This window comes from Hirundo rustica, chromosome 13 (genome assembly GCF_015227805.2).
Source record: "Hirundo rustica isolate bHirRus1 chromosome 13, bHirRus1.pri.v3, whole genome shotgun sequence".
NCBI lineage: Eukaryota > Metazoa > Chordata > Aves > Passeriformes > Hirundinidae > Hirundo > Hirundo rustica.
Window position 1 is genome coordinate 2,778,835 of NC_053462.1, and position 19,818 is coordinate 2,798,652.

A 19,818-nucleotide genomic window follows, 5' to 3' on the forward strand; every position below is an offset into this window, starting at 1 on the left:
TACTCAAAGAAAGCCCCAATCTCTTTTGGGATCTTTCCTATCTAACAAATCGTGAAGAACAAACTCAGCTGCAATTGCAAATGGCTGCCAAGGCTCCAGTGATTTACCCAAATTACTGGAGCAATGCACTGAAGTTAGCAAATTTAGCAGCATCTGGATGGTGCTAAAAAAGCTGAAACCTTCCTCCTTTAAACCAATCTCTTTTACTTTGTCTTTGAGCAAAGTTTGTTTTGATTGGTTTGTGTTAAAGGTGAACAGGTTGTCCTTGGGCTGCAGATGTGACTGAAGTTTGGAGGAAGAAATACTCAGTTGGGTTATTTGGTAATTTAGGCTAGGAAATCTCTTCCTTGCACACGCTTCCATAGGGATTGTGTTCTTTTTAACTAAAATTGGATTTTTTTAATGACAAATGGAGCCAGACTGAATACAAACCAGAATGCCAGTATATTTTTTAACTTAACAAAACATTGCAGCGAGAACACTTAATTCCCACACAGGACTTATTTTTACTGCTTTTGCAGAAATTATATCCTTTAATATAAATTATGAATTCATGTGGGAGGACAGATAGAGACAGTGCTGAAGGCAATCTTGCCCCTGATATATTAGCTGTGTTAATTACCAAAGAGTGGGAACAGCCTTGCCCTCACAGCTATGGGTGTGATAAAGAGTGAGTTAGCTGGTAGAGAGTCATTTGGAGTTGGCTGGCTGTGCTGTGTGGAGGAAGGGACAGGAGGTTTTGTGAGGGACAGACAGGGTTAGATGTCTGTGCTAGACACAGGAAGGAGCTAGCTGAAACTGCAGAAGAAAGAGAGGAGGAGGAGCCAGAGCTGTGTGGAGCTGCCCATGGGAAGCTACATAGAAAAGGTATGAGAGATTTCTAGATAACCAGGTACTGATGCTTGAAGCCTTCTTTGGTATCAGTCGTACCTCCTCTGTCAAATTCATGGTTGTAGTATGTAGAGGAGAGAAGAAATGTTTTGAAAATATGTTTGCTGATAATTGGCATTATAAAGAGACTGAACAATTAAAAAGGGGTGGTGTGAAATGCATGGTGTCCCTGCCTGTGTTGGGGTTGGAATTAGATGATCTCCAATGTCCTTTCCAACCCAAGCAATTCTGGGATTCTCTGATTGCTGGGAGCAGCTATGTTCCATTAAATCTATTGCTGTATTTTAGGCTATTGAAGCTGAAGTCTCTGCTCAGTTGATTTCAGGACTGTGGCTGGGATCTAAGTGATACAGGGATGAAAGTGATAAAGGAAAACTTGCAAAGAAGGGATGTTGATGGTTGGATGATAAATCAGTAGCAGTTTGGAAGATGGAGATGCAGCATGTACTTTCCTCATGGCAACATGAGAGCCTGGGGTGACTTCTGATGGGGGGAATCCCAAACCAGCAGGTTATGGATTGCGAGGACAAGGAACTTGGTCTTGTCTTTCACTCTTCATGAAAATAAATAAAACTAAAAAAAAAATCCCCAAACCTCTATTTCAGAGAAACATGTTTTAAAAAGGGCAACAACCAAAAGTCATCATCCATTAAAAAATTACCCTTCAAACCTCATCATCCTTTAAAGGTCAGGGTTGAGGATGTTTAAGTCAAATTGCTGATGAGTTTTACCACAGACTTCATTGGACAGGCTCAAGGAAAGTGGAAAATCCCTGAGGCTCAGGTGTAAAGTCAGCAAGAACAGGCAGGTGTAGAATGAACTCTATGTCTGTCAGACCCTAAACACTGACAGCACAAACACATTTATGTACTTAAATGTCTGGGAGACTTTGGTCTGCTTTCTGCCTGCAGCCAGGATATAGACAAGGATAAACAATCCTAGGCTGGTTTTCTGCAGGAGGGGACTTTTGACTGAGGATGAAAGACAGCACAGGGTAGAACACAAGTTTTCTGTCCTAGAAAGTGAGTTAAATCTCAGGTTTCTGGTCTGAATTGTGGTCTGTGATTCCTGTGCTCACCATACATGTGGATTCGGTATACTGGGGACAGAATTTTATAGGGTAGTACATGAGGATTGGCCTATTGTGAACAGAAAGGACATTTCATATCATTTTATGTCTCAAAAAACCCCCAAACTAATACAGACACTGTGAAAATGCCAGGGATGGTAAAGAAATCAGGTCTATTTTGGTCTTGTCTGAACAACGAGCAATAACCTGGCATTCATCTGACAGACCAAGTCCTCCAAACTTTTCTGCTGAGATCCCTGTGTCGTAAATTCCTTTTTAGGTAGCTTTGAATTTTTCCTTAGTGTATTTTGAAATTTACAGGGGTGACACACCTGCACATTCTTCCCACCGTGCTCATGGCAGCAGCTAATCCCGGGAGCTCTGGGCATGTCGGACCCGTGCTGCGTCTTCCCGTGGCTGATGAGAACTGAGAGGTGGCATCTGCTCCAGACTCTCCGATGGCTGTTGGCTTCGGGGTGAGGGGAGGGAGGGGATGGATTGTTGCATGTCATGGCCCCAGGCACCTGTCTGTTATGGCAGCCTGCTGTCCTAATGTTTCTAATTCTGCCGGTGAAATGGACTGGAAGTAATTCCAAAACCCAATAGGTTGAATATTCTGGGGTTTCTTTTTATTATTTTATTGCTGAATCTCCTTTTCACCCCTCACCCCTCCCTGTTCCATAATGACCTTGCTTTGCCTCCAGCGAGAAAATTGAATGTTGACTTGTCTTTTTAAATACTCGTTATTGGATTTGCCCGACCTCTTTTTCTGCTGTGGAGAGTTGTGCTGGCTTTGTGCCAGTGGAATAATTTGCCATAATCTGAAAGCGTTTGGTTAAAAGGATTTACTGGCCCCCTCCCCAAACTTCTGCTTTTTACATAAAATGATTCCTGGGGAGCTCAGAGGTGTGTTGGTAGCTGGGGAGATGAATGTTTTGAAATAAATCCTTTGAGTATAAAAAAGATAAGACACATGAACAGGACTGGAAATATTTCATCTGGAACACTTGCAATGTGATGAATATGAAAGATTTCATGGCTTGAGAAAAGTAAATGGCGTAGTATTTTTAGGCGGGATTTTGGAAGGTGCTTGTGAACTTCGGGGAGAGGTTTGTGATATAATATCGTATTTTAGTGTGGCTGAAAGTATGGATTCTCTTTTGTGATCAGTCTTGGATTCTCCTAAACGTATTGCAGAAATCCATATATTTTTTTAAGTGAAGATGTGCTCATGGAAAACCATCAAGATCTGGCTATCTGGAGAGCCTGTCGTTCTCATCTCAGTTGTCCTTCATGTAAATAAAAGGTGGAAATGGAGCCCTTGTGTCACCTGAGCCTGTTCCACCAGGATCAGCATCGCATTTCAGTTTCTGCACATAACTCATGGCTGACCTTAGCTGTGTCCTGTCCCTTCCCAAGGGTGGGGATGCCAGGTTTAGGAATTGCTTCAAGTTTGTGGAAGCTATTTGGTTGCTCGTAATAATTTTTAAAGAGCTTCAAGAAACATAAGGATTGTGTTTATAACCAATTCTTCACTGTGAGTTTGCTCACTGCGGAATTGTCTTTTTCTGTACTGATGGCACAGAAAGAATATAAAATACAGTTAATATTTTTTATTAAGGAAGAGGCCTAAAACCCAAGTGTGCAGTTTTTGGAGGGATGTGTGTATCTCACCTCCTGTGTCAGGTGTAATCGATGGCTTTCTGCACTAAGATAGGGAGCCCTCTGTGTGTTTTGTGGGAAGGAGGTGCCTGTGCTTTTGCTTGAACATGGAAGAGAAAAATTAGGATGGACAGGTTGGCAAGTGGTGGAAAGTAAAAGGCAAGAGGGCCCAATGACTTTCTCTGGGAACAACCCAGTAACCAAAGCTTATACTCCTATAATTACGGAATCACCTCAGACATGTTCAAAGCCAAGGTATCCCCCGGGAGGCCTTAGATTTAGAACAGGTTTTGTAGGAAGTGAGCGCAGGAGTGGGAAAGGAGATGTTTTCACATTGCACTGGGCACCCCGTTTCAGGATAAGGGCGATTATCCGCCGCCTGCAATTAGGGCAAATCCGTCACCGGAGCCGCTTTGGGAGCGGCCGGCAGCAAATGCAGGAACAGATGTCAGAGCAGCAGTCTGGCAGACCTGGCTTAGAGGAGCTTCTCTTTCTCCCCGTGATGGTTCTGCTTGGGATGGGGAATTATCTTGGTGATGTTTAATACTGGGCTGCTGCAATCTGTCATCTAATTTCTTCATCAGTCTGAGGGTGCCTGACCTCTCTCTGTGCTCTATGCTCTGGGACCATTTGTTTTCCCTTTGTTTTAATCTTCCCTTTTTGAGGATGGACCAGATCAGAATTTCTTTTTCATGGCAGTGCTCTATCCTAATGAAAAGTCATGCCTGCTAATGGAAAAAAATTGAGAAGGTCTCCCCCTACATGATACTCTGGGTGGAAAAATAGTCCTAAAGACAAAGGAGGACACATGAAAGTACTGATAAAAAGCAAATCCATCGTGCTGGTTTACATATGCTCAGGTTTAACTTGTGCTCAGTGAAGCATTGAAATCATTCTACTGCCAGTCCAGTGAATATTTTGATTTTTGCTCCTTGGTCTCTCAAGAAACCAGATCTTCAGCTTCCAGATGAGATGGTTTTTTTTTTTTCCCAGAGAGCATAATGAGATACAGACTGTTATCTCAATTGATTTAATTGCTACCTTATTGGATATATTCAGTGATTTATAAAATAATTTTATTTTCCATAATGTGCTTTTGAATTTTCTCTACAGCCACATTTGTCTGCTCCCCAAGTCTTTGTTGAGCTGTAGCTTGACTGGTAGAGGTGGAAGCTCTTACCCAAGTGCAGGATGAAATCCTGATCCCAGCTGTGATATTGTTCCAGCTTTTGCCCCAAACAGGAGAGATTCAAATGAAATGCAAAATCTGTGTATGTCTTTGTTCCCCAGTGTCATCTTAGTCCCTGCTTGTAGGTTCTGCCTGGCCTTCTTTGTGTTGGGTCACTGTAGGGATGTACCTGGGGGTTTGAAAATCAGGGATGCTTTCCTCCTAATCCTGTCAGTGATATACAATTAGCACAAGGTGTGGGAAACCCCAGAAACAGCTGTAAATAACCCAGAGACACGATAAAATCCAAGTTTATTTCAGCAGAATGCTGAGTCAGAGCATCTGACGTAGACCCTTGATAATTTACTGCTTATTTAATTTGAAAAGGTGAGTTACGACATTCCTAATGGATGTATTGGCTCCCTGATGCTGGTCATCAAACATCTCTGTATTTCTATAGCTTCCAGGCAGTGTACCTGCTCCATCAGGAAAAGAAATAACATGAGGACCTTAAGGAGGAGCTGAATTTTGCTTGTCCAGGGCTTCAAGTTTTGCTCAGCCGAGACCCCACCTGCAGAGCTGCCTCCAACAGCAGCAGGACGTGGAGCTGCTGGAGAGAGCCCAGAGGAGGCCATGGGATGCTCTGAGGGCTGGAGCCCCTCTGGAGCCAGGCTGGGAGAGCTGGGCGTGCTCACCTGGAGAGGAGAAGCCCCAGGGAGAGCTCAGAGCCCCTGGCAGGGCCTGAAGGGGCTCCAGAAGAAGGACGAGAGGGACTTGGGACAAGGGAAATATTTCAATTAAATACTTGATTAGCTCCTGCTTTTCTTTTTTTTTTGTTTTTTTTTTTGTTTTTTTTCTCTGTCTGATATCAATGTTTTCAAAGAACTACAAAGCCTGTGTTTCAGGTAGCTGCCAAGAACTATTTTTAGTGGAGCTGTCAGCTCTAATTCAAGGGATTTTTTTAGTATTTCTCGCATTGTGGGGCGGCTTTTGTTTTTGGTTTCAAGTCCTGATGCTTGCAGAACACTCTTCCTCGAGTTTAAAAGCCACTCTTGTGCTGTGGCATTTGCCTGACAGTTTAATTTTCAGATAGAATATATTGGTTTGTGGTTCATTTAAATCCAGCATCCTATTCCTGCTCTTGCTTGTAAATTATCATCATCTGTGGGCTGAATATTTTTTATAAATATGGCCTTTAGAGGAAAAATCCTTTTTTTTTCCTGTGAACTAGTTGCTGAAAGTCTTGTTTAAAGTATGACTCATCCTGTTTGGTGTTTGTTTTGGTTTTTTTTTTTTTTTTTTTTTTTTTGTTTTTTTTTTTTTTTTTTTTTTGGGTGTTTTTTTTTGTGGGTTTTGTATTTTTTTTCCCTTTGTAAGGTAACTAAGCTAGATCTGGCATTGCAGTTTTAATATTCTTTTCCCTTTAATCTTTGACAGCGCAGTTGTTACTGCGCTAAGATCTATTCCTTGTGCTGCATGAGATGTACAGAGAATCTGTAGGTTACTATGAGCCTTAAATCAGTCTCTGGACAATAGAATCTCACTCCTGCATGAACCAGGATGCTTTCATGTCGGTGCTACAGATTTTCAGTAGTTCTACACTGAAAAGAAAACTAACTTTGGAGGATTTTGAGCTGGTTGGTTTAAAGGAGTGGAAGGTACCTGTACAGTCTGGCTACAGAGGTCAAATCCCTGCAATGTATCAATTATGAATAAGTTATTTTTATTATTCTGATAAAGTTTTTAGATTATTAAATATCACTAAGCTGTTTGAGACACTGAACATGGAGAGGAGACAGATAACAAATGGCATCACCTCTTACTTAGTATGAAACTAAATCCAGCCAGGAGCAGTCTCTTGATTTCCTGATGATGCTGCAGCTCCTGCTGCCGAGGGCTGACCTTCATTGAGTGCAGAGAAGATGATTCTCTGTGGGGAAATGATTTCATCGCCCATGGAAAACGGGAAGGAGGTGCAAGGACGAGAGGCAGCTGAAGGGTCAAGTTAGTTGAGGGTTGCCTTTGTTTAAGGAGGGTTTAGATGAATGAGGGTGGGCTGGAGTGGGTGCTTCAGTTATTTTGTTGGGAAAATTCAGACTTGCAGCAGAAGAAACCAGCAGCTGCAGGGGCACATGGCGCTGTAAGATCATGGACTCCCAAAAATAATTCTATTCCTATTCAGATTCTTGAGTAAAGCTGGATTGTAGTGTTGCTTAAGAAGTAGGGAGACCAAGCTGCAAAACTGGAGAGCTGGCCTTTTAAACTCTCCTTCATTAACAGGTATGTTCTACCTAAAATGGGAAAAAATGGGATTTGTCTGCTGCCCAGCCAGAGTTAATTTGCATGGTTCATTTTGATGCTGAGCAGTAAATGTCCTATCAGGAGGAAAGTTGGAATCGTCTTGGCAGGAGAGAAAGCTCGTGGGTCTGTGTTGGTAGGTCACAGATAATAATTCTTGTGAAATGCAATAAAATTGTGTAGGGAACTCTGGAAAGTTTTATTTGAAATGGACTGTTTGCCAAATAGAGCGTTCTGTGAGAAGGCTTTAAAACCATCCCTTCCTCGCTATCAGTCATGGTCCATAATCCTCCATAAAACAAGGAAAGGGAGAACATCAGTAACTGTATTATTACATCTTCTCCTGGCGCTCTTGCACTTCAATTTGACTTTGCTCCTAAGCTAAATTATCTTCTTCATAATAACTTCAAAGCTCCTAAGACTACAGGAAAAACATCTGAAATTATTAATTATTATTTGACCCAGTATTCAAAAATAGCATAGTGACATTCAGTTATGCAAATTGTCCCTAATTTTATATTTTTAGGGAAATACAGCGCAGGTACCGTCACTTCCATAGTGATTTAATGTTTATTTTCCTGTGTCCTGACTCCACAATAAGCAAGGCTAAGAGGTGTCAGTGTTTGTCTTGGCTTGTGCTGGAAGTGGGCTGAGTTCCCCAAGGACAGAGAATGTTGAGGACACAATTCTTTAACCCAACAGCATCCTTTGGCATGGATCTATATACTGATATTTATCTAACTACTAATATATGTAGGTGATATAGATCAATATATATTTATATGGCAATATTCAAAATACTCTGCCATTTTATCATAAAGGTGAGAAATAATTTCTTGGTGATAATTTTTTTTTTTTTTTAGATGAGCTGCCCTTTATTTCTGTTATTTTTGGAAACTTCCTAATGCAGCAATTCGGTGGCATTTAGAGGCCAGCACAATGTACTTGTGCAGTTCTTGGTGCTTCTGTAAATCTTTCTGCCTTCTGCTCAGCTGTTATCTCAAGTGTGGTGCTTGTTGGAGCTGGAAGTAGTCCTGGAGTGCTTCCACATCCTTCAGTGAGCTTCCTTTTCAGCATGACAGTTCTCACGCTGCTCCTACCACCTGCAGCACTGCGTTAGGAGGAGAAGGTTCCCTTGATTTCCCCAGGTTTTGTTCTCTGAAGCTCTTGAGCTCCTCTAGGATAGAAGCACCTCGTCCTTAACGCTGGTGTAATTCCTGAGTTCTCAAAAGGTATTTTCTGCAGCTATTTTGGGGCTGGAAGATGCTCCTCAGTGTGAATTTCTTTAGACCTTGGCAACATCGCTCGCACTTCAAATCCTTAATTTTTAACAGCTTCAAAAATGTTTTTATTTTAAGTGCTGCTGGTTTTCAGGCTCTAGATGTGAAATTTTAGCTGCAAACTAAAATATAAATAGCTGGGCACATGGTTGTAGAGCTAAAAGGGAGCTCCTGAGTCCATTTACAGTTTCTGCAGCTGTCTCTGCACTCACTGGCTCTGCTCTGCGCCTGCATCACCGTGGGGTTTGACAGTGATCTGTGTGTTCAGGATATCAACTCCAGATTTGTTTCCAGTCAGGTTTCCAGAGGCTGAACTGCTCTGTGTCCACCTGCAAGGAGCAAATCCAATCAGTAAGGTTGGAAAATCAGATATTTTAGCTGTTCATGTGAACAGAATTGCTGTGTTGGTGTGGGATGCTGTGTCTGAAAATGATGTTGGAGCCTGGAGTTAATCCAGAAAACCCAGAAGGGGCTATAAATGTAATTCTATCAGTTTTATACAAGATGGATTTTTCAGGGTGTTTGGAACAGGGCTGTCCCACCTCTGACCACTGACTACTTCATTAATCAGTAGAAGCAGCAAAACAACATGTAGCAAGGATTTGTTTCCCTGCAGGACTCAAAACACTCAGGATACACCAGGCTCTTCCTTAGTCTCTGCCTTTTTGTTAATCCTTGCCATTCACTGACAGTTCTCATTAGTCATATAGGGAATATGGGAGCAGCAAATTAAGTTCAACAGATGCTACCATTGCAGCCTGAGAGACGATCCAGCAAATCCCTTTGTTTCTTTTAATTTTTTTTTATATATATATATATATATATATATATATATATATATATATATATATTACTATTTTGTTGATTTCTGGCAAAAAAGCCAAGGGAGCAGCTGGAGGATCCCGTTCTCTGTGTAGGGGCATGTTTTGGGAGAACAGAAGTGCTTCCAGAAGTCAAGATTCAGTGACTCAAATCTGAAGCTCAAGAAAGAGGAACGATCCGTGGCAGGATTTTCTTTGCACCAGTTATCTGGCTTTCCCAGAATCGCACAGAGATGCTGTGACAGAAGTGAAGGTGGAAGTCACTTCTCCCATGCAACTGCCTCAGTCAAGATCTCACCAAGCCTTCTTGTAGTTCCTGCATTTAATTTTCATTTCTTTGGCACCACAGATGATGGATCTGTGCCTTTGGTAGCATCTCCAGCTGGTGAGGCAGGAATCATGCAGGCAGGAGCTGCATAGCCCAGGTTAATTCCTTGGATGCTGGTTCGTTCCCTGCACTGAAAGTGCTATGACCTGAAGGGGAAGAATAAATGATTCTGTGGTTGTTCACATCCTACTTCAGATCCTCCCTCATCAGAAACATTTGTAACATTTTAGGAGTAACTAGTTTCACAACAGCTTTTTTTTTTTTTTTTTTTTTTTTTTTGGCTGTGGGTTTTTTCTTCCCATTTTCATTTTGTCTCAGCTGAAAGGTCTTCTGGAAGCTGAGAGATTTTCACAGGAGGTGCATCCATGAGGATGTAATGGATAGGAACATCCTCACGCACCTCCAGTTTCTAGAAGAAGAGGAACCACTGAGTGATTCTCATACCATAGGGAAATACCAAAACCCCAAGACAAGATGATTCCAGGCTCTGGAGGTGATTATTGTCCACTGAGGTGCTTTATGTAATGCTTGGACTTCTTAATATCAGTGTCTGATTAAGGTATGGGGGAACCAAGCCCATCTCAAAGGGAGGAGTAAGCATGTCAGCAAGGAGCTCCCAGGTGCCAAACTGAAACGCAGGTGTCATCCTCCACTATAGGAGTGAACAGACAAGGAGGTGACAGAGTTGCTTAAAGTGCTGAATAAAACTGAAAGACACAGGGAAAACCATTGTGGTGTGACTTGTCTCAAATTTTTCAGGTCATGGAGGAAACTGTTGAGCTCAGGAACAACTTAGAGAACACTTGCAATCTGTTTTGTTCCACTGTGGGTCTTTGGGAACAATTTACATAGGGTAAATCGTGTTCCACTGTGTCACTGCTGCTTTTGTGTTCTGGGAATCCCCCTTGGAGGCTGAGTGGGCATCTCTAGCTCTATAGGCATCTTCACTTGCAGAAATATTCCCTTCTGCTTGAGGCAGGATGGTTGACACTGACCAAGGGTTGACATTTCTTTTATCATGGCTCTTGATAATAACAGGCAGACCCCAGTTTACAAATCTCACTTGGACTGGGGATATTGAGGAGGTTTAACTCAAAAATCACTTGGGTTTGCAGGAAGTGGAAGGATGCTAAATTTTAGGTTCACTCACATTTGCCTTGAACTCTGAGCAAGACAGAGCAGGTTTAGCAAAGGAGAATTTCTTTCTTTCAGAGGAATAGGAACCAAATGGAAAATTTTAATGGGATAGGAAAGTACCCCCAGAAACAGTCAGATGTGTTGTTGGGATGCTGCTGCCATTGCCTCTGTGTCTTTGTTGTGCCTGTGGGGTTTTGTTTTGGCTCAGTGCCACATCCAGCAGGGTCCTGTGTCGCTGCAGAGCTTCTGGGAGTGTCTCCACTTCTGCTTTCATTTTCTGTTCTAATTTAAGTTGTCTCACTGCTTTGGTATCTTGCTTAGGTGCCCCAGTCCAAATAAACTGCTCTGAAATTCTGCCAAAAGACCTTTCTTCTGTATGTGGACAATCCTGGAGTTCTATTGGGTGTTTTTTCCCCCCATCCAAGCTTATCATCCTTTAAGAAGTAAATTTGAATTGTGATTACAAATCAAGTTGAAGACATTTGTGCTCATTGCAGGAGGGTTGGGCTAGATGACCTTTAAAGGTCTCTTTCAAAACAAACCATTCCAAGAATCTCTGTAATGCTTCCAAATCTCACTTTTTCTGTGACAGAACTTTCCTTCTTTTGGATCAAAATAATTTTTGAGAAATTTTGCACCTTGCACCTTACCAACACCAATACTTGGGTGTATATATCTGTGTTTTGGGTACCAACACCTCCTGTCAGTTGCACATGAGGTTCTTCAAGAGGAGTCCACACAGGTAATTAAGTGACAATAACTATGCTTCTCTCCCATCAGCGTACAGTGGGAAGAGAAAAACCCAGTGAGCATGGAAAAGGAAGATGATAAAAGGAGAGGGTTAAGTGTTATGCAGATTCTGAAAAGAACTGACATGTGAAATGGTGCGGTGGTAACCAAGAAGCTGAGCTTCCACCTGGGTATTCCTCCTGTGTAGCTGGCACAGAGGCGTCGGTCTGGTGTCAGTTTTGGTGTCACCAAGGTGTTATTTGTGGTACCAGCAGCACAAGGCTGTTGGCTGCTGCACGAGAAACATCCAGAGAGCTCTTGTGCCCATAGATTCAGATTAAGCAGTGAAGTGTGTTTAGATTGGCAGCTTTTTAATCAGATTGTATAAGTTTATCTATACCAGGAATTACTGCCCTGCACGGTGTGTGTTGGGAGGTGCTGGTGGATGGATAAATCCAGGCTGTCCTGAGAACTGAACCTTGAGGATTGGAATGGGGAGAACATTTCCCTGTTTCTGTAGTCCCTTGCCAGGTTAGGGAAAGTTATAATAAACTCAGTGAACTTTGCTTCCAGAATTGCCCCTTTAGCAGCCTCAATGCTGATACTGATCCCTGTTTTTTCCAAATCATTCGGTATTTGGCAAACTCTGCGCATGATTTCAGGCTTTAGCTGTCACAGATTATTTATGCCGGGTTTGGATGCTTCCAGTGGACAGTTTGTTTTGGATTTTTGCCACGTGCTGCTAATGCTGTCCCTGAGAATGAACATATTGAGGCTGGTCTTTCTGAATATGTATTAAACTGTGATCATATAGCAAAAGATCACATTGAATGTAAAAATCAACCAGTGTTTACATGTTAGTGTCTGTACAAAGCCTAATTGGCAGTCGAAGCTTTAGTCTTTTTCTGTCAACGTACTAATAATGAGATGATTATTGTCAGTTTTATCAGGACCCTCTGAGCCTTCCCCTTGGAAATAGTAATTGATTTTGTTATGTAAGAGAGCTCAAGTAATATAATTAATTTGTAACTATGTTTGGAGATTGTGCTTTTTTATGTTGGAAATAAAATTATGTTAGTGTAGTAAAAATGAGCAAAGTCAGCATTCAGGATTAATTTGAGAAGAATCTTCATTCAAACACAGAAAATGGAAAAGGATATAGAAAATACCAGGCTGAAAGTATATGGTCAGAAGTCTGGAACCCCCTCTGCTCTGGAGCCAGGCTGGGAGAGCTGGGGGTGCTCACCTGGACAGGAGAAGCTCCAGAGAGAGCTCAGAGCCCCTGGCAGGGCCTGAGGGGCTCCAGGAGAGCTGGAGAGGGACTTGGGACAAGGGATGGAGGGACAGGACACAGGGAATGGCTCCCACTGCCAGAGGGAAGGGATGGATGGGATATTGGGAAGGAATTGTTCCCTGTGAGGGTGGTGAGGCCCTGGCACAGGGTGCCCAGAGCAGCTGTGGCTGCTCCTGGATCCCTGGCAGTGTCCAGGACGAGGCTGGACATTGGGTCTTGGAGCAGCCTGGGACAGTGGAAGGTGTCTCTGCCATGGCAGGGGTGGAATGAAATGAGCTCTAAAACCTTTTCCAACTCAACACCATTCTGTGATTCTGTACTGACTTAAAATGCCATAAATGTTTCCTTTCATAGGCATGCAGAGTTCATGAATTTTTGGCCAGTGTTCCCAGGAGTTTGCAATAGGCAAAATGTATAAATGACTGAAGTTGTAGCATCGTTTTTATGTGTTCACCTGTAAATGTAAGCATGTCGTGGCATGAAAGGCCTTTAATTGAAATAGTGCCTAGAGCACATATTAATGGGTGGCAAAATACAAACTGTGTCATTGTTTTCATGTTCCCATTTAATTTTTTATGTGTAAATGCAAAAATATTAATTTTTCAAGTCATATAATAGCTAATACAGCAGCCTGCTTGAATGTAGGAGAACCTTTCTCCCTGACATATGCTAATTGCCTTAGGATGGATATTTCATTGCATTATTTTCTCCAAAATGCTTCGGAAAAGCCGAAGCACGCACAAGGTGCGTTGGATGCTGAGCCAGGGCCAGGCTCATGTGCAGCAGGGCATGGGATACCACAACCAATTAACTTCATTAACATTGCTTTGACATCCCTCAATAGTCTGAGCCATGTTTGGGGTTGTTACCAATAAACCCCGTGGCACCCCCTTGCTTTCTGATCTCAGAAGCTTCTGGTCTTTGAGTGGTTTTGTGAGGAGGACTTGGCTCTTCTGTGTCCCCAGAGTTGCTGAGGCTTTTAGCATCTCCACGAGGTTTGAGCTTGGCTCGCAGCCCTGCTGGATTCAAGTGGTTTGGATGCAGAAGGCACAGGTGTTTGTTACACCAATTCCATGCAGAGTAAACGTCTCTAGAGATGTTTGGGTGGGTGGGGTGGAGTGGCCTGGTGCTTTATTTATTGAGTGTGCAGGAGGGAGGAGGCAAGGTCAGTTTGCTCAAGGTAACCAACTTAAAGTCCTGTTTGCACTTCTCACGTGAATCAGCAGTCTTGGATATGCTCTGATAGCATCAATAGAAATGGCCAGCCCTCTTGGCCTGAGCTTTGAAGTAAAATCTGGGTGAGGAGATATCGAGCTTAAGTGTAATGGGGGGTTTGTTCCCCCTTCTTGATGAAAAGCTGGTGCTGGAGTTGCAGGGCTACACAGAGCAAGCCCAACCCAGCACTTCCCTGACATCATTCCCGTTGCATCTGTGCCTGCAGTAAAGCCATAGGAAAGCAGCTGGAACACTTCCCGGTGTATAATGTATGTCCTGCTACCAAGCAATGTGCCGTGAATCCCTGCCAGATGTATTTCACTGGGACATATTAATTTCTGTGCTTTGAAGTGCGCGTGGCTGGGGATAATATACTTAATGAAATACTGGAGCGAGAAACAATACAGCAGAAAATAGTGCTGTTCATTTGAGGGCCTCAGAAATGAAACAATTCTCCAAATCCCAGCCTTGGAGGGGATGTAGAAGATGGGGGTGACTGTGTTTGGACTGAAGGCCCTGGATCTGCAAACTTGGGGGGAAACTGCAGGCACAGGGTGAACAGTGAAATGCTTTGCCTGAATACTCTTCTCAGCATCATGTATCTGAAGTTCCCTAAACCTCTTGTGGGTTTTGACTTCATGTTTTTTGACCCTTCTTGAGCATTTTGTTGATGCTGTGAGGGAAATGTCATAGTTGTGAGGTCTTGCTCCAGTGGGCAGTACTCAGCAAAAAGCACAGCATTACAAATAACATTAGGATGTGCACCCTGTAAAGTTTAATCTGTACAAGGTGTCGCTGCCACCTGATCGCCCAGATCCTGGTTCTGAGGGTCCTGCTTTTCTCCCTAGTTCTCTTTTGCCTTTCTATTGGAGTAACTCTTAACCTCTTCCAGGGCCGTTTGGAGTTGGTTAGAAACTGGTGGAGTACTGGGGCCCTTTAACTCTGGATTTGCTTTTATTTGGGGCTGCTGGCGGTGTGTTATCTTCTTGTAGTGTTGAAGTTGGAGAAATCAGCTGCACATTTGATGTTTCAGTGCCAGAGATATGGGTTTGTTTGGTTTTAAGCAATACAAGAGAAATAAAAAGTGCAATGTGCAAAGGAGTTGTTTGCAATAACGTGTATCCAGTGTGAGATATGGACATCTCTGAAAAAGGGTGACTTGGCAGGGGAAAAAGTGCTGCTGAATAAGTTACCACGGGTTCAAAATCTCCTGGACAGGAAGGAAAGGAGTTAATCTCCACTGGCACAGGACCGTGGAAAAATGTATCTGTGGCAAGCGCCAGGTGTGCAGGGGAAGGTGATGGTCATTTTGTTTTAGCAGCTAAAATTTGTGGGTGCTGAGTACCACACACCCATGAGATTGATTCAGGAGGTTGTCTGGTGTGTTGCTCACAACATTTTTACTGAAAATCAGAGGATATTTCCGATACCTCAGACTGGGGGCAAAATTAGCAAAAGCTTGAGGTGCTGTAGGAGTTACATCTGAGTAGCAGGACCTTGTGTGTGTGCAGTATTTGGGTGTTGAATCCCTTTATCTGCTACAGCTTTGAGGTATTTGTAGGATAACACCTCATCTGGTTTTATTTTGCTTTTTTTTCAGCCTGGCTAACATGATGACCTGACAAGATACAGCACAGTCCTGACTATGCAGCACAGGGACTGATGGGAAAGGATCCAATATGAGTGTAAATGATGTTGGAGGCAGACGACGCTTTGAGGATAGCGAGTACACGCTGCACATCTACCCCGGGAGCATCGCGGAGGGGACAATCTACTGCCCCATCGCCGCCAGGAAAACGTCCACGGCCGCCGAGGTGATCGATTCGCTCATCAACAAACTCCAGCTCGAGAAAACAAAATGTTACGTCTTGGCCGAAGTGAAGGAGTTTGGAGGGGAGGAATGGATCCTCAACCCCACGGACTGCCCGGTGCAGCGCATGATGCTGTGGCCGCGCATGGCGCTGGAGAACCGCATCAGCAGCGAGGATTATCGCTTCCTGCTGCGGGAGAAGAACCTGGATGGCTCGATCCACTACGGGAGCCTCCAGTCCTGGCTGCGGGTGACGGAGGAGCGGCGCAGGATGGTGGAGCGCGGCTTCCTGCCCCAGCCCCAGCAGAAGGACTACGATGACTTGTGTGGTCTGCCGGACCTGAACGAGAAAACGCTCCTGGAAAATCTCAGAAACCGCTTCAAGCAGGAAAAAATCTACACCTACGTTGGCAGCATCCTCATTGTTATTAATCCCTTCAAGTTCCTACCTATTTATAACCCCAAGTATGTCAAGATGTACGATAACCATCAGCTGGGGAAGCTGGAGCCCCACATTTATGCTGTGGCAGATGTGGCTTACCATGCTATGCTCCAGAGGAAAAAGAACCAGTGCATCGTGATTTCGGGAGAGAGCGGCTCAGGAAAGACACAGAGCACCAACTTTCTGATTCATCACCTCACCGCCCTCAGCCAGAAGGGATTTGCCAGTGGAGTAGAACAGATTATTCTTGGAGCTGGCCCAGTGCTTGAGGTAAGATGGAAACGATAGTAGTGTGGAAATGTTTTAGCAGTGAAAAAACCCAACCCTGAGTAATTGGGGTTTTATTGTGACACTCTGGGGTTATCTGCTAAATACTGATAATAAAGTGACAACAGCGTTAGCAGTGAGAGGTTGTGTTTCCACCTATAGAATCCTACCTGCTTCTAAAAAAAAAGAAGGATAAAAATAAAAGTTCAGTAGATGGCTTGCTGCCAGATTTGTTAATGCTTTGTTTTCACTCAAGTGTTTCTTAATGCTGGTCTATCTCGGTGGTTTCTCGGTGGGAAAATAGAAATGAGAATTATCAGTAGCCATTTTCTAGTATTTTGGAAAGGTAATTCATTGCACGCAATGTATTGATTATATTGTATTTATGGGGTTTCTGTGCACTCGGGTTCTTTGAGCTGGGGAAGAAGTCAAAGGTAACTCTAATGGTCAAAATTGTGTTTTCTGACCATGAGTGCTTGATTTGGCCACTTACTGTTAATTTATGAGGATTCTTCCTGTGTGTTAGAGGTTAGATAAACTGGGCCATCAATTTTTCAGGTATGAAACTCTGAAGTGGGGTACCAGCATTCATTAAGTAATTTGTCTTGAGTGTTCCCCAGTCTTTGAGATGGTTTTCCGTGGAATTGCCAGCTTTTCTGGTTAGAATTTAGTTGGTTAAAGCCCATCTGCACATGGGTGATGCGTCAGCTTCAGCTCCTCTCCCACAGTGTGCAATTAATAGTGGTTACTGTGGTGACCCACATGGGTGACCACATTAATTTCAGAAAACTGGTATGAAGACTATTGCATTCAACCTCCAGTCCTGTTATTCCACCTGCAATCCTGTTATTTATTTGAAACACTTCCATGCTGTTTAGTTTTTGATATGTTGCTTAATGTGTCATGTTAGACCAAGGTCATTTTATAGTTCTCTTTAGCAGCGTCAGAGGGAGCATCTCTGTCTAGGTTAGATTTCCAGAGGTGAAGAGAGATCCCCATGAAAGGGAAGGTAGAAGGAAGTTTGAGGGAATTGTTTGTTTTGTTTTTTTTTTTTTTTCTTTGATTCTGTTTTTCTCAGGAATGCCGTCTAATTGCTTGGCTCTTGGATGGAGAGAGGCATCACAAATGGTTTGCTGGGAATCCTGCTCTGATGGTGGCCACTCACTTCTCCTGGGGACCATTCAGAGAATGGTTTGAGTTGGAAGGGACCATCCCATTCCAAGCCCTGCCGTGGGCAGCAACACCTTCGTCTATCCCAGGTTGCTCCAAGCTCTGTCTAACCTCACCTGGAACACTTCCAGGAATGGGGCTCGGAGCTTTCTGGGCAACCTGTTCTAGGGCCTCCCCGCCGTCACAGGGAAGAATTCCTTCGTAATTTTAAATCTTCTTTTCCTTTAAAAAGCACCTCTGTAATTCCTCTCCTCGGTTCCCTTTCCACTATTTGAGGTTGCTCAAAGCCCCAGTGTCTGGCGAGTTGTGTGTGTTGGGATGAGGTGAAGGGCAGGGATGCACTCCAGCCTTTTGTTTTCCTTTCGCAAGATCTGCAGCTGTTTTTGAGGGGAAAAAAAATCCTGAATCATATCTGTTATATTTTTTTTGCTGTTGGAACAGAAGTTTGCATTCCTTCACTCCAGCAGCTGGATGGCTGCTGTTGTGCTTTGTCTGCTTCCAGGCCTCTTGGAAAAAGTGGGAGTGATCCAGAATTTCTTCTGCTCTGCTAGCACCCGTCCCAAATAGTCACAAATCAGGCAGCCTGAAAGATAAGTGGCTGTGTTTCTGCTTTTCCTTCTCTTCCTAGAATTTCCCAAGAAAGGGATCTTTCAGAGCAGAGCTTTGGGTTGCGTTACTCTGTAAACCGTTTGCAGATTTGACCTTTTGAGTTGTGGTTGAAATCATTTGAATAAACTCTGGAAGTTTAGATGCCAAACTCGTGGGGATTTTTTTTTTTACTTCTTTTCCTTTGTTCTTCTTCTCTCCTCCAGACACCTTCCTCATTCCCTTTGCATGTTTAAGATTGGATTGTGTTCAGCTCAGGTTTGTCTTTCAGAGGCAGCGACACAGCTCTTTGTGCTGCGACTTCTTATTTAGGGAATGGAGCAACCAACAGCTCACTTGGACCCGTTGATCTCTTTCTCTGCTTGAAGAGTGTCTCTGGCAGGACAAGTGCATGGAACCTCCTGTTCCTGGGAATGCCTTTGCTGTCATGCTCACACGGCAGGAGAGGAAGTGGAGCAAAATTAAGATTTTTATTTTTTTTTTCTGCAGCTTCTCTGTTTTCCTAATTTACCTTTCTTGAACAGCTTCAGGCTATTGTTCAGGATTTTGTTTTGTTGCACACGATTCCTGAGTCTTGTCCAAATTGGACTTCTGTGGACGGCTGTCAAGACAAGCTGTTACTGCCCTCTAAACATGGTGACATCATTCACTAGTTGCACGTAGTTTGAGGTGTGTACTGAGACCAGGCGTGTCCTTTTAAAGTGTATTTGATCTAAATCCTATGGATTTTCTTTTTCCTCTGTTGGGATTTAATAGGAAAATTTTGTTGTAGTGGTGCTCCTTGGAATGGTTGCAATATGCTCCTTTTGGTGGTACATGACATTTTAAGATATTTGCAAATTTATATATTATTTGTCATAAATTATATTCCTTAAATACCATACTAATTTTTCCAATAACAGGATTCCAATTTTTTTTTAAACAGGTGATTTTCTGTATCTTTTTCACTTTCCCCTCATTTTCTTATAAAGCACATTTTTGCCCTTTAAGAACTTGCTTCTTCAACAGAGCTGAGCTGACGAAAATTTTACACTCTGGCTCTTTAGCTTCAAGACTGAGCTTCTCAAAATCCATAATTTTGTGTAGTTACTTGAGGAAGAGTTCCCCGTGCTGCAATTTCATTCTGTTTCTGATGCAATACTTGAGGTGCAAACTTCTGCTCACTGGATGCTCCATCAGGAACCCAGAGTGCCACACCTCAACAGAACACTGAGGGGCTGGAGCATGTGTAGAGAAGGGTCTGGACTGCAAGGAGCAGCTGAGGGAGCTTGTGGGGCTCTGCCTGGAGGTCAGGGGGAACCTTCTGGCTCTGCACAACTCCCTGACAGGAGGGGGCAAGCCAGATGGAGGTCAGGCTCTGATCCCGGGGAAGAGGGACAAGACAAGAGGAAATGGCCTCAAGATGTGCCAGGGGAGGTTTAGGTTGGAAAAAATTCTTCACTGGAAAAGATGTGGCTGCTCCATCCCTGGAAGCATTTGAGGTTATGTTGAAGAGGTTGCACACCTAGTGGAAGGTGTTCCTGCCCAGAACAAGGGGTTGGATTAGGTGACCTTTGAAGTTCCCTTCCGATCCAAATCATGCCATAATTCAATTTGTGCTCTACCCGGAGAGCTGTGCTTTATCCCTGCAG

At 43.4% G+C, this 19,818-nt stretch overlaps 1 protein-coding gene across 10 annotated transcripts in view; it reads left to right on the top strand.

The window, feature by feature from the left end:
• Window positions 1-19,818, top strand: part of MYO9A (myosin IXA) — a 171,260-nt gene that overhangs the window by 16,444 nt on the left and 134,998 nt on the right. For all 10 annotated transcript variants that reach the window (XM_040077720.2, XM_040077724.2, XM_040077722.2 and 7 more), the window contains one exon: window positions 15,493-16,414. In XM_040077720.2, coding sequence (XP_039933654.1) covers window positions 15,572-16,414 — 843 coding nt within the window. In that variant the 5' untranslated portion in view covers window positions 15,493-15,571. The remainder of the gene's footprint in view (window positions 1-15,492; window positions 16,415-19,818) is intronic.